A 14,273-nucleotide genomic window follows, 5' to 3' on the forward strand; every position below is an offset into this window, starting at 1 on the left:
AGATATATATATATATATATATATATATCGATTTTTATTTGCTGTTGTTTTTTTAAAATATCCAGTATACATTTTACACACGAAATTATAAGAATCACTTTCAAATTTTTGTAATAATATTGTTGTATTAGATAGAATTTGATACATTTGGTATATGTATACAATGTAACATAAATTTTATGATTGATATCTTGAGTGAATGTTTATAATATTATTTTCTTTTAAATAATATTTAAAATATGTGTATTTTCATTAATTTTATAAGATAATATATTGCAATTGATAAATATATAAATAAAAAATTTTTTAAATATTAATGAGTTCAAGAATATTAAATAGCTAACAGTTATTTTATATGATGATTAATTTTTGTATTTTTAGATGTGTTTTTTCATGTAGATAATAATCTGCAAGCTTTGGATTTGCTTTTTTTCATTTTATAATACATACTTTTATCTTATAGCATTGTACAACTTCGATTATTATTAACATTATTAACATTATTATTTTGTAATAAATCATAAGACATTTGTCTCTTCGAACATTAAGTATATTTATTTTTCTTTACATGTAGGAATTAAAATTACATTTTAATATTTACACTCGTAATACCGAAAATTGTGTTCAATATAGAAATTATTAAATTATAAAAATGTACATATTCCTATAAGATTTTTTAATAGAGTTTGATTGTTATATTGTTCATAGTTCCATTAAATCTTTTGTATCAATTTGTTGTACATAATGATTTTCTTTAATATTCATTCTCTTATGTTTGTTATGCTTAATGTAAGTTACAAATGTCAAAGCTAATACGAATTATATACAAACATTTTATTTAAAATAAAATCAGATTGAATTTTACATTTATTCTAAAACTATAAATTAAAATGTTTTTTTAAATGCATCAATTATTTGATGAAAATATTCAGATATCTATTATATATTTTGGATTATTTTGTTAAAATTATTTTAAATAAAAATATAACTAAAAACTGTGTCAAAATTTGATTTATTATTGTTATATTTTCCAATTTCTTAATATTCTCTCTAATAATATAATAAAAAAAAAAATATAAATATAAATATATATTTATATAAAAATATATAAATATATAAATATATAAAATTATTCCTTTATTATATGTTTATGGCAACATATCTTTCAGGTATATAATAAAGAAATAATATACATATATAAGTTCTTTTTTATATGAATCTTGAAAATGTACTTCAAATGATATCAAAATGAATTGACAACTTGACAAAAATACATAATATTGTGTGAAAATTTATATTCATTGTAATATTAACAATATCATTATTACTATAATTTTTGTGCATTGTTGTTTCTTATAAATAAATAATTTATATAATTTATTACAAAATATAGATTCAATTATCATAGTTTTGATATAATGTGTTTCATTTTCCATAATAATCTTCAAATTCAAAATTCTTAAAATTTCATTTTTCTAGTGAATGTTTTTATAGATAAGATTAGATAGATTATTATTAATTACTATTAAAAAATTATTAATAATTTTAAATAATAAAAGCATATGAAATCAATATAAAAATAAAATTATTTTTATACATCTAAAATCGAATGATCATTACAACTCTTTAATACACAGTATTAACAAGTCTTAATAATTAGAAATCTTTTTATATTAAAATAGAATTTAGCAATTCACATTCTATATACCAAATTCAATCATTATAATTGGCAAATTGCATCTATGATCCAAGAATCGGATTCGTTAATCCAATGATTAAAACAAAATTATACTATATCAGTCTTATCAAATGAGAGTTTAAATACGTGACATCATTATTTTCAAAAATCATTAGATAAAGAGAACTCTTCATTTATATATGAAATTGCAATTGAATAGATTTTCAGAATTAAAATTATATTCAATGTGAAAAGAATCTCTATATCATAAAATCCATTTAATCGTGTAATTGAAGAATTTTAATATTGATAATTTTGATTATTGGTTTATTACAATGAAGTAAAATTTTCATGAGATATGATAAGTTGTAATGTTATAATTAAAATTGAGATATGGTCATATATATATTTTCAAAATTATTTTTTTTTCATTAAAAATTGCAAATCTTGATCATATATCAAGTTTATAAGAATTAAAAACAGCGCATCACCAAAAAACTCACTTTGTACTAAATATTTGAAATGTTATTAATTTGCAAGGAAACCAGCAAAGAAAACAATAAAAAATTAATAATAAAATCACAAATTTCGAGTAATATGTTATATTTACATAGTTTATAAATAATCTGAATAACAAATAAAATATCTTCATTATTATGAACTTAGTATTATAATAAATATATTGTATACATTTATTAATTATTATTTATCATAATTTTCTTCTAATATAATGAAAAAAAAAATATTAAAAAATAAAATAATTTTTGTTTTGTTCTGAAAACAAATTCTTTTCGAAATTTTTATCGTTATTCATTTTATATTTGATACCGATAAATTTTTATTACAAATTTTTTTGTTACAAATATTTTTTTATGTATCAAACAAAATGCCAAATAAAATCTCATATAAAAATCATATCATTTAAACTTATTATTAAACTATTATTAAACTTAAAATAAATTTCGAATTATTTATATTTCCCTAATAATATAAATATACTTCATATTAAATAATTATAAGATAATAAATTTATCTTCTTACTTTTTTATTATAACTTAATTTATCATTTTTGATTAATTTTTTTGTCCTATTTTACTGCATGATGTAGTGAGTAAGTATAAAAAATATTCAGTCGGAAGTTTTGAAGATAATTGCTGTGTATATGTATTTAATAAATTATGCATTTCTTCTTCGTAATCGAAATAGATATTTGATATACCAATTTCTTCATAAATTTGTTTCACACGTTTTATTTTTTCTTCATCAGCTATTCCATAACATTCCTATGATATTAATATTATTAGTAATTTATTCCATTTAGAAAAATAAAAGAAAATAAATGTGAAATATTATTAATGAAAGTTTACTTTTAAAATTTTCTTTTGTTCAGCTGTAGCTCGTTGCAAAGCAACCACAATGAGCCATGTACATTTTCCTTCTTGTATGTCAGTTCCACTTTTTCCTATGACTTCGCGCTTACCATAACAATCTAAATAATCATCTCGTACTTGGAAAAGATGTCCTATTTTTAGCAGAATTTTTTCTGCTTGCTTATATATCTCTGAATCAGTTATCCCAGCCTATAATGTTATAATTAAAATTGTAAATAGAAAATAAAAAAAATCTATACTTTTTTTAAATACAATTATAATATATTATAATTATAAGAATACAATTATAAGAATTAATAAAATCAAATAGTACAATTAAATATACTTACGAAACGCATAGCAAGAACGAATGGAAGTACAAATGAATAATAAGATGTTTTATATTTTACTATAGTATTATATTGGTCCATAGAAAAAAGATCAAGATTCGATTTTTTTCCCCAATCTGTTGATATCAATATGTCTAGACATTCACCTTGCACTGTTTTTTTATGATACTACAAATAATATAAATATTTGATAAATCGTGTTTTAATAATTACTTTATTTTAAAATGTAAATTTATATAGAAAAAAATGTATGCATATATTGCATGCATAAAATTCAAAATTGTTGTATACAATTAAGTAAATTGCATTATTCGTTTTGTATTGTATTACATTATCCTTTTATTTATTATTAAAATTTTTGATTCAAAGATTTTTAGAATTAATAAAATATCTATAATATTTTTAAAAAAATTAAATTAAATAAAATTAATAACAATTTTTAACGTTTTTAATTTAGCAAAAAATATATTACTTAATATATATTACTAATACATATATAATACATAATACATAATAATACATATAATTAATTAATATTATACTTTATGAAAAATATACAATTTTATTAATTTCTATAAAAGTGTACAAAAAATAATATTTATAAATACGAAGATCATTTGAAAAGCTTGCTTATATATTAAAAATAAAAAAAAATATTTAAGAAAATCAATATTGAAATGAAAATATAATTCATTATATTTGAAAATATAATTCATAATATTTCAGAATTATTATTTTTTCAATATAATTCGTATGAGAATAAATTTTCCCAATATATGATATATTTCTTCACTTCGTTATCGAAGTATTTCTATCGTCGATTTTGAATCCAAAATTTCATCTACTTTACTTCATTGAAATGAACATTATGAACATAATGAAATGAACATTTTTATAGAACATTTTTACAAAAAATCCTTTTAGAAATGTCAAAGAAATAAAATGCAAGAATTAATATTACATTCATTATAAAATGCTAACATTTTACATTTAAATAAAAAAAAATAGTTATATTTTAATGATATTAATATCATCATAGTGTTTTTTTTTATTATTATTATTTAAAATTATATGCAAGAATGCACTTTTTAGACGATCTTCGTATACGATAAAATTATCTAATTTTTTTTTAAATACACAGAAATTTATATATAAAGAAATTATTATTATTACTTTTTTAAAAATTAAAACTGTAAAAAATAATAATTTTGTTTTTATTATGAAAAATTAATTTGTTAATACAATAATTATTTATTTGAATATTATTTATAAATATTATTATAAATATAAAAATCTATTACTCACTTTCGAAAATAAATTTAAAATATCTATATAACAATCTCTCGATTTAAAATATTTCTTAAAAAGATCGTATATACATGTTTGCATAATTAAAACATCATTAACTGCAGATAATCCAATTTTTACATGCCAAGTTGGTTGATTTCGTCGCATGTCTGTATGATCTATAATATCATCCATCACTATATAAACTGCTTGCAACTGTAATAATCATATTTGCAAATAATTTTTTAAATTTATAAGTTACAAAAGAAATAATTTGAATTTAAATTAATAAACTAATAAAAAGTTATATAAGATAAATTTCTTTTCATTGCAAATAAATATATATGAATATTAATAAATTAAAAAATTATAAATTCTAAAGTAATATAAAATAAAAGAGAGAAATAGAATAAAATTAAACTAACTATTTCCATACACCAAGCTAGAATACGAGCTGAATGAATATTTTCTTCTGTTAGTTGATCTTGAGATGCCAACAATTTATATGCAACAATAAGTGATATTGATCTTCGTCTTCCTCCTTTCGGAACATTATATTCCAATACCTAAAAATTAAATAAAAAAAAATATTGTTTTATTATTTTATATATTATTTTGTTAATTTTTAATTTTTAAAATTTTTTTGTTATCTATTATTGTTATTTATTATTGTTATCTATTATTAGATTGAAAGTGATATGACTTTGGAATATAATTATATAGAAATTATTACGCTATTAATAAAAATTCTTACACAAAATTACTTATTTATTTGACATTATTGAATTACAACAGTTTTGCTTTCGTGTCAAATAATATCCAGATTGTTAATAAAAAATGGCAAACATCACTGATCTGATCCGAGTTAGTTTTAACATAATTTTATGTTAAAAAATTAAAGTGTTTATTGAATCAAATTATAACATTAAATGAAATTAAACAAAAATAATCAAGATTAATTTCAAGTGAACCACACTGTATATAGAGGATATCCAATGAATAATAGTATAACTATTATAAGAATGATTTTAAATGAAAATATAAGCCAAAAATATTATTTATAAAAGTTTATTACTTAAAAAGTTTTCAAATTTGATTTTCTCAAAAACGAAGTTATAGATAAAAAAATTTTATTCTATTATTTTTCTTATTTTTTCATAAAAAATCATTCTGTGCGCCATTTATATATTATTCAATTAAATCTTATGTAATTATAATTATAAAAGAAATAAAAATCCAGACTATATCAAAATTGGTTTCTATTCTTTTATATTATATTCATAATTGAATTTTAGAATGATTGACAATAAAGCATATCTTATCCTGAATAATGTATCTACGCCTATAAGGTTATTTACATATTTATTATATTTTTTGATATTTATTTTAGAAATGTAAATTTTTTTAGACATTCGATCATGTATATTAATTACGTATAAACTATTTTCAATTTCTTTAATGTCTATCAATAATGACAAGTTCTTCTTTAACTTCTTTAAAGCAAGAAATGAATTTTTTTTGCTTGCTTTACGATTTTTGTGTTCTTAAGAATTGCAATTTTATATAATAAGATTTTTTTTATACGTTTGTATTTATTCATTAGTATTTTGTGATATATTAAAATATAATATAGACAAAAAAAATGAAATTGAAAAATTAAAAACAAAAAGCATTATAAAAAAAAATGTAATATTATTTTTTATGCTAACTTTTAACGAAGTAATAATTTATGTTCAAGACTTAAGTTTCAAATTGATAAAATTTCATTTTCATATTTTATATATATGAAATTATGATTCACACAATGAAAAATTATATTATTGATAATATGAAAATTAAAAAAAAAAAAAAATAGATACCTTTGCTATCCATTTGTTAACATCTTGTAATTCTTGATTATTATTTTCCGTCAGTTCACGAACAATATTCGGCCAAAGAGTCATTAATTTGTAACTTTCATCTTTGACCAATGAATCGGTATGTTGTTGTATATCATTTGATCTAAGGCAAGAAAATATTAATAATATTTTGTTCATTTTTAAATTTCACTTTTTTAGTTAATAATGATTAATTGTTTAATTCTGTTGTTAATCTCATGAAATAATATAATTTACTTTTAAACGAAAGACTTATTACTACGAGTAATAAAATTCTAAAAGCTTCGATAGATTCGAAGTATCTGATGATTTTTAAAATAACACAAAAAGACATCATTTTGTTCTAATAAATTTTGAATATATTTTAATTTTTATCTTTAATTAAAAATATTTTTTGTTTATTTCAATAATATTTTTACATTATATATATTAAGGTTGCTAATTTTCTTGTATATTTTTTATCTTTTAAATAATTCTAGAAAAAACAAAAGACAAACATATCTCTCATATATTTAAATTGAGATCACATGACTTTCAAATAACATTAATAACATTTATATTAATAATAAAGTAAAAATAAATTTTCTATTCAAAATAAAATTTTACACATATTTGATATATATTATATTATTAAATATAATAATTAAATAATATAATATTAAAGTTTTATTAAAACAAAATTTTTATATGGCAATTTTTATTTTGAAAATTTTTTTTTCAAATTTTATATATATATATATGTCTCTTACCCCTATAAAATAATTTTCTATGAATAATATATTCGTATTCAATATTTCAAATATCATTTGTATTTGAAATATTTTTTAATTTATTCAAAAACGAAATCTCAAACAAATAAAATTCATTTTTTTTTTTATATATATAGAATCATCTTTTGCTCATTGATATCATTAGTTACATAATATTTTCGTGAATATACATATTAATATTTTGTATAAGTATAAAAAATATAATAACGAAAATTTCATCTAAAAAAAATTTAAAAAGAATAAAACGAAATTTTAGATTAATAAATTAATTTAACTCTTTGCTCTCCAACAGTAACTCTCGGTCACCATTTGAGTTAATGCCGTAACTTTAGCGGTGACTCTCCGGCACCAGTGGAATTGTTGAGGCAACTTGAATGGCGACAATATTTATTTATGTTTGATTTTTTTAGAATATCGCTTCATAAATAGGTTCCTAAGCTCTTTACGTATAATCTTATGAGTGTAATCTACGTGTAATCTACGTGTAATCTTATTTTATATTAATATTATTTTATGAGTAATTATCTTATGGTAATCTTATGAGGCCACCAAATGCACCAAACACGCGTCTGAATCTGGAGTTGCTAGTTCGACCGAGCGAAACAGGCCTGGAGTTAAAAGGTTATATTTAGGTTAATAATCTGGAAATTTTAGATAAAAATACAAAAAGATAAAAAATAATAGAATTATAGTGTACATAGTGTACATAGAAAACGTAGATATAAACGAGAAGAATCGAAAAAAAAGATTAACTTTCAATGAATTTATAAAATTCTAAAGGTGGCGGAACAAAATAATATTTATTAATAAAAATTAAATTCAATTTTTTTTTAATCAACGGAAAAAAACTGAAATATGTGTATAACAAACAAAGTAAAATTTTAAATTAAAATGTGATAATGAAAGCTGAATATTATAAAGATTATGGATGAAATTTATTAATAGCATTCTTATAAAATATAAATATATAAATATTTTAAAATAAAATTTAATCAAAAGCATTAATAATGCAAAAAATAAAATAGTTTTATTTAAAAAAAAAATGATCCAAAAAAAAATACAAATCATCTTCAAAAAAAAGATTTATTATAAATTCTACATAAAGCTACCCCCCTTCTCTCAATTAGATTTAAATTTGATTTTATATTTTATATTTTATATTTTGTATTAGTTAATTCATAATATCTATTATGTTCATAAAGATAAAAAGAATTAAAATAATTTATCAGAAAAATAAGGATGCATTACATAAAATGATTTAAAAAAAATATTAAATATTTAATATAAAAATTAAATATTTAAAAGAAAAATATTATTAAAATAATATTATTAAACATAGAAATATTCCATCAAAGCATTAATATTTCAATAATATTAAAAAATATATTATTTTTTTTATATGTAATTAATGTATAATAGATCAAGAGTAATAATAAAAACCTAAATAATAATATTAATAATAATAATAATAATAATAATAATAATAATAATAATGACAATGACAATGACAATGACAATGACAATGACAATGACAATGACAATGACAATGACAATAACAATAACAATAACAATAACAATAACAATAATAATAATAATAATAATAATAATAATAATAATAATAATAATAATAATAAATTGAATATTTCAAAACATATAATTGGCAAATTTTAAATATGAAAAATAATATTTAAAATAAACTCATTTTTATCAGATAATATATATAACAAATATGTATAATAAACAAAATATTTTTTTGATATCTTAAAGTAACTATTTTTTATTGATTTAAAATTATAATATAAATAACTTTGTAAATAGTTGTTTCTTCTATTTTTTAATCTTTTAAAACTAAATATCGTTACTTTAAATTTATCTATTATAACATTTATTTTTTATTACTTAGCAATTTTAAACATCTCATTATAAAAATGTTAATAAAAATTTAAGTTAAATCAAAAATAATTATAATAGCAGATTTGTTCACAATGACTTATGGAAAAAAAATGAATATAATGATTTATAATTAAGAAAAAAATATAATAAATAAAAAATATTATTGCCTTGTTTGCTTGTTATCAAATATAAAAGTTAATACAGTGCATTGAGCATAAGTTTAAGCTTTTAATTAATTCTTAATTTAATAAAAAATTTTGTAATTATTTTTAGCTTTTTTATATATAAATAAGATTATTTTTATTTAATTTCATTAATTATTATAATTTGATTCAATACTTTAAATTTTAAAATTAATTTTTAAATTAATAATAATTTTATTTTTTAAAATTAAAATTGAATTAAAATTGAATTAAAATCACGCTAAAATCACATATAATATTATACCATTTTTTTCACTTATCAGTTTTTATTAACAATTTGAATATTATTTGAAGTAAAATGAAATTTTTATAATTCAATAATATCAGATAATATCAGATAATATTTTTATATAAAAATTTTTTAATAATTTCTACATATACATATATTTACAATAATTGTGTTCCAAAATTAAAGTGTTACTATTTATCAATCCCAACCTATTCTATTATCTATTTTATATCTAAAATAATTTTTTTTAATATTCGAATATTTATATATTTTTTTTATAAAATTCATTAATAAAAAAAACTCTTAAAAAATTTATTGACATTTAACACTTTTACTGTTATATTAAAATATTCAATGCTAGGCTTTAAAAATGTTTGCATATATATTGCATAAATTGCTACATTGATAATTTATATTATAATTTTTATAATGTAAAATATAGAAAATATGTAAACACAGATACATAAGAAAATATAAAAACTACAGGATATGATTCATCTAAAAATGTTTTAAGTAAATTGCATATTTTTAGAAAGTTTAATTTATTTGAATTTTTCATCATAAATCTGTTAAAAATAAAAACTTTATATAATAATACAAAATAATACATACTTTGAACTCATTTTTTTTCACAAGTAAAAGATTTCTTGAGATTAAAATAATGTAGAATATTGTAGAATATTATAGAATATCGTGACTGGTTTACACTATTTTTTTTTTTCAGAAGTAGATCTCTCGAGACTAATCCAAAAGTAATATAGAATACTGTAGAATACTATGAATAATTTATATTCCACTGAATGTATAAATATATACTTATATACATAAGTAAATACAGTTCATGAAAGAAAATACTGATTGGTTGATGACCCAATATATTTATAAAAACAGACAAGCTTATTGGTCGAGATGTTATCCACAGATAAAATCTTATATATTGAGCAAAAGCGGAGGAATACTTCCTTTTCTTTTGTCCATTTCGAGATTTTTTCCAGTCAATATTTAAATTTTAGTACATTTATAAGATATTTTTGAAGAAATATAAAAATAAACATTTGTAAAATGTTATTTTGTCATTATAAAATGTATTTGTATAATTCATAAATATGAAAAAATCTATGTCAGCAACCAGTTAAAAATTGTAAAATAATGTAGAACATCAATAATCAAAGATTTTAAAATAACGTAGAATTATGTTATTGATGGAATCAGCGAAAAATTTCAAGATTTTCAATAACTTGTTAAGAAAGCCATAACAAAAATTTTAGCAAAGGAAAATGTTGCTTGAAATTACTTTAGAAATTTTCAATTAAGTATATTTCCATATTTTTGGACACTGTCACATATTATAAAGCGTAGACTCCCTACATTCTTGTACATCCACGTACATCCTTATAAAAATCTAATCTAAAATCATTTTTGGATAAATTAAAGAAGAACTTGAATTAAGTTAGATTTTTACGAGATGGAAATAATATTCGTTTATATTTTCATTTATAAAATACATAATTGTGATTTTTTTAAATTAAATATTATTATTAAAAAAAACATTCAATCATTCAAAAAAATTTTGTTTTTTACCTACTCTCTATAAAACATAAAATATCTATTTATTATATGTTTAAGAAAAAATTGTTCATGATGATGAACTCGACAACATATTTCAAGATCATTAAAATCTTGTGAAGTGATTCAATTATTTTGCATATTTATTATAAAATTAAATTATTCGTAATTTGGTAAATAAATTTCAATTCATATTTTTATATTTCTTTCAATGTAGAAAATTGACCTCTGTATGTTCCACGCATTCTGATTAAACAAATACATTTTATTGAAAATCTTTATCTTCTTCATGCAATCTTAAATTGCTTAAAACTTAATAAATAGCCTCAATCTATTTTATATTTATATTTTTATATTTTTATGTTTCTTTCAATGTAGAAAACTTATAACTTTTATAACATATTTATAACTTTATATAACTTTTATAATTTTTTAGAATCGACTCTTTAAAATTAATTAACGAATATATTAATTCTCAATATATAATTGTACAATTTTAAATAATTAATTAATATATTATAAATATAATTTATAATTTATGAAATATATTATAATATAATTTATAATAATAGCGGCATATAATATTTAGAGATGAGCATGCTATATTTCATATATAAATGCAAAAAAAAAAAAAAAATAGATTATTAATAATATTATAATAATATTTTATAAAAAAAAAAAATAAATAAATAGAATAACTGAAAAAATTAGAAATTTTAAATATATTATAATATTATAAATATAAAGAATATAATGAATAATAAATATTAAATTTGAACTAAATAATAATATTTTAGTTTAAAAATTGTCGTAAATTGAATAAATAACAAATAATGTAATATATGTATAATGTATAAATATAATAAACATAAATTGAATGAAAACAAAAAAATTTTAAAAAATAGATAAATATTATTTTACTTAATATTATTTCATTTAAAAATTTTGTAATTTGATCGAAAAAAATTTATAAGGAATAATGTAATAGTTATATTAAAATAATAAATAATAATAAAGTTAATATATTTATCTATGTATAACAGATATAATATTTACACAGATAAATAAAATTAATTTATAATTTAAAAAATAGACATATATAACATTTAAATATCACGCTATCAGCTACAAGATATTATATGGCCAAATAAAACTTAAAACTAGCATTAATATTTAAAATGTCAATATCTTTTTGCGAAAAGATTATGCCAAAATATATTATTTAAATAAAAATGAAATTAAAAAAAAATATCTCGTATAATTTGTGTATATAATTTACATTAATTTTTCTAAAAAATTATAGAAATTTCTATAAATATATGAAAGTTCTAAAGATATGATAAAGATATCATAAAAAAATAAAAAATGTTTTTGTTTAATTATAAATGAAAAAATAAAATGATTAATTTACCGATTTTCTATAAATCATTGCAATTTTCTACGCAAGATCTTTTGAAAATTATTATAGTATATGTATAAAAAATAAAACTTTATAAAAATATATGATTTAAAGAAATATTAATAATTTCAAAATATGAAAAATTAAAAAGCAGGATAATTTCACAGAAAAAAATCATGAATCTTAATTTGTTGTTTGAACCAAATAACGGTTTTGATGTCATTTTTCATATCGTTAAATATAATTAAGATATTAAGAAATATAAAATAAACAAAATATAATAGCCAAAATATGTATGTATAAATTATAAAAATTTTGAAATTTTGAAAAATAATTAATTAATAATTTATAAAATATTAATCTTTTTGAATATTATATTTTAATACTTTTTCAAAATAAAAAAGTGATACAAAAAAAATGAGAAATAATATGTATAAAAAAGATATATAATTCTATTAAAAAAAAAAAACTGCATCTTTTGGATGCACTTATAAAAAACGTGAAGTTATAAATGAATAGATTTGCCCGTAACATCCAATTTTTTTTTGTAAAGATCTTTTCAGGTCTTTAAGCTATAATAGAGATATGAATTTTACATGAGTTATTTTTTTTATTTATTCCTTTTGATCTTTAACATAGTATATTATAGAATTGTATTTTTACTCAGTTATTTGTTATGTAAAAACATAACTTTTATAAGATATTTCTATATTATTTCTATATTTTTATATATTTTTTTATATTTCATTATATAATATAAAATATTTCTATTTATTTATTAGATATACATATTTACATTTATTACATAACTTTACTAAAACAAAAACATTAAAAAATTAATATAATATAATTATAAATAATTAACTTGTATTCTTATTAAGATCTTTCTATCTATTCCAAATTTATTATTATAATGTATCTTGTAATGTATTTATTATAATGTATCTTAAATTATTATAATGTATCTTAAAATTAAAAAAATTATAGAATATAAATTTCTAAAATGGTAAAAAAAATATAACAACAAAAATAAATAAATATATTACGATACTTTTTCTTTAGAGAGTACCAAACGATAATATATCATATATTTGGCTACAAATAATAACATAATGTAATAAGAATAAAAAAATTTTATCAATATTACATGATAGTCATTTCTTCATAATCAGTTTTAAGAATTTGTTATAAGATAATAATTTATATATCATATTTAAAACTAAAAAAACTAAAATTCGAAAAATACTTTTGAATATAATTTTTTTTTATATACACAAAATTTTATTTTTAAATTTTAAATTTAAATTTTTTTTATTTCATTATTTCATTATTTTAATTTCATTTTTAAATATCATTATTTAAACAATTTAAAATTAATATGATTATTTTTAAATTTTAATAATCAGTAGGAAATTTCAAGAAAAAATATCATATTTATTAGTAGAATAATTAGATTTTGCAGTATGCAAACATATTTTTAAAATTGTAATAGATATAAAAAAAAATGGAATAAAAATTTAATGGTTTTATATACATAGTTTTATAAAGAATAAATTAAAGTAAATTTATTCATTGTTCATGATATAATTTGATATAATTTTTTATTGATATTAAAATATTTGTTATTGATAACAATCAATTGTTAAAAAAA

The 14,273-nt window shown here is 17.4% G+C and overlaps 2 protein-coding genes across 6 annotated transcripts in view; both read right to left on the reverse strand.

Moving 5' to 3' along the window:
* LOC122717617 (stabilizer of axonemal microtubules 1-like) overlaps positions 1 to 2,749 on the reverse strand; it is a 32,545-nt gene extending 29,796 nt beyond the window's left edge. For all 3 annotated transcript variants that reach the window (XM_043941848.1, XM_043941847.1, XM_043941845.1), the window contains exon 1: positions 2,720 to 2,749. The gene's annotated coding sequence lies outside the window, so the exon portion shown is untranslated. The remainder of the gene's footprint in view (positions 1 to 2,719) is intronic.
* The window catches only part of LOC122717618 (farnesyl pyrophosphate synthase-like), a 17,602-nt gene continuing 6,021 nt past the window's right edge, over positions 2,693 to 14,273 (reverse strand). For all 3 annotated transcript variants that reach the window (XM_043941851.1, XM_043941850.1, XM_043941849.1), the window contains exons 2-7: positions 6,545 to 6,686; positions 5,111 to 5,251; positions 4,704 to 4,901; positions 3,399 to 3,566; positions 3,046 to 3,258; positions 2,693 to 2,961 (exon numbers count right to left, since the gene is read on the reverse strand). In XM_043941851.1, coding sequence (XP_043797786.1) covers positions 2,752 to 2,961; positions 3,046 to 3,258; positions 3,399 to 3,566; positions 4,704 to 4,901; positions 5,111 to 5,251; positions 6,545 to 6,686 — 1,072 coding nt within the window. In that variant the 3' untranslated portion in view covers positions 2,693 to 2,751. The remainder of the gene's footprint in view (positions 2,962 to 3,045; positions 3,259 to 3,398; positions 3,567 to 4,703; positions 4,902 to 5,110; positions 5,252 to 6,544; positions 6,687 to 14,273) is intronic.

The sequence above is a fragment of the Apis laboriosa genome, unplaced genomic scaffold (assembly GCF_014066325.1).
Source record: "Apis laboriosa isolate Shangri-la unplaced genomic scaffold, ASM1406632v1 scaffold53_cov140, whole genome shotgun sequence".
Lineage (NCBI taxonomy): Eukaryota > Metazoa > Arthropoda > Insecta > Hymenoptera > Apidae > Apis > Apis laboriosa.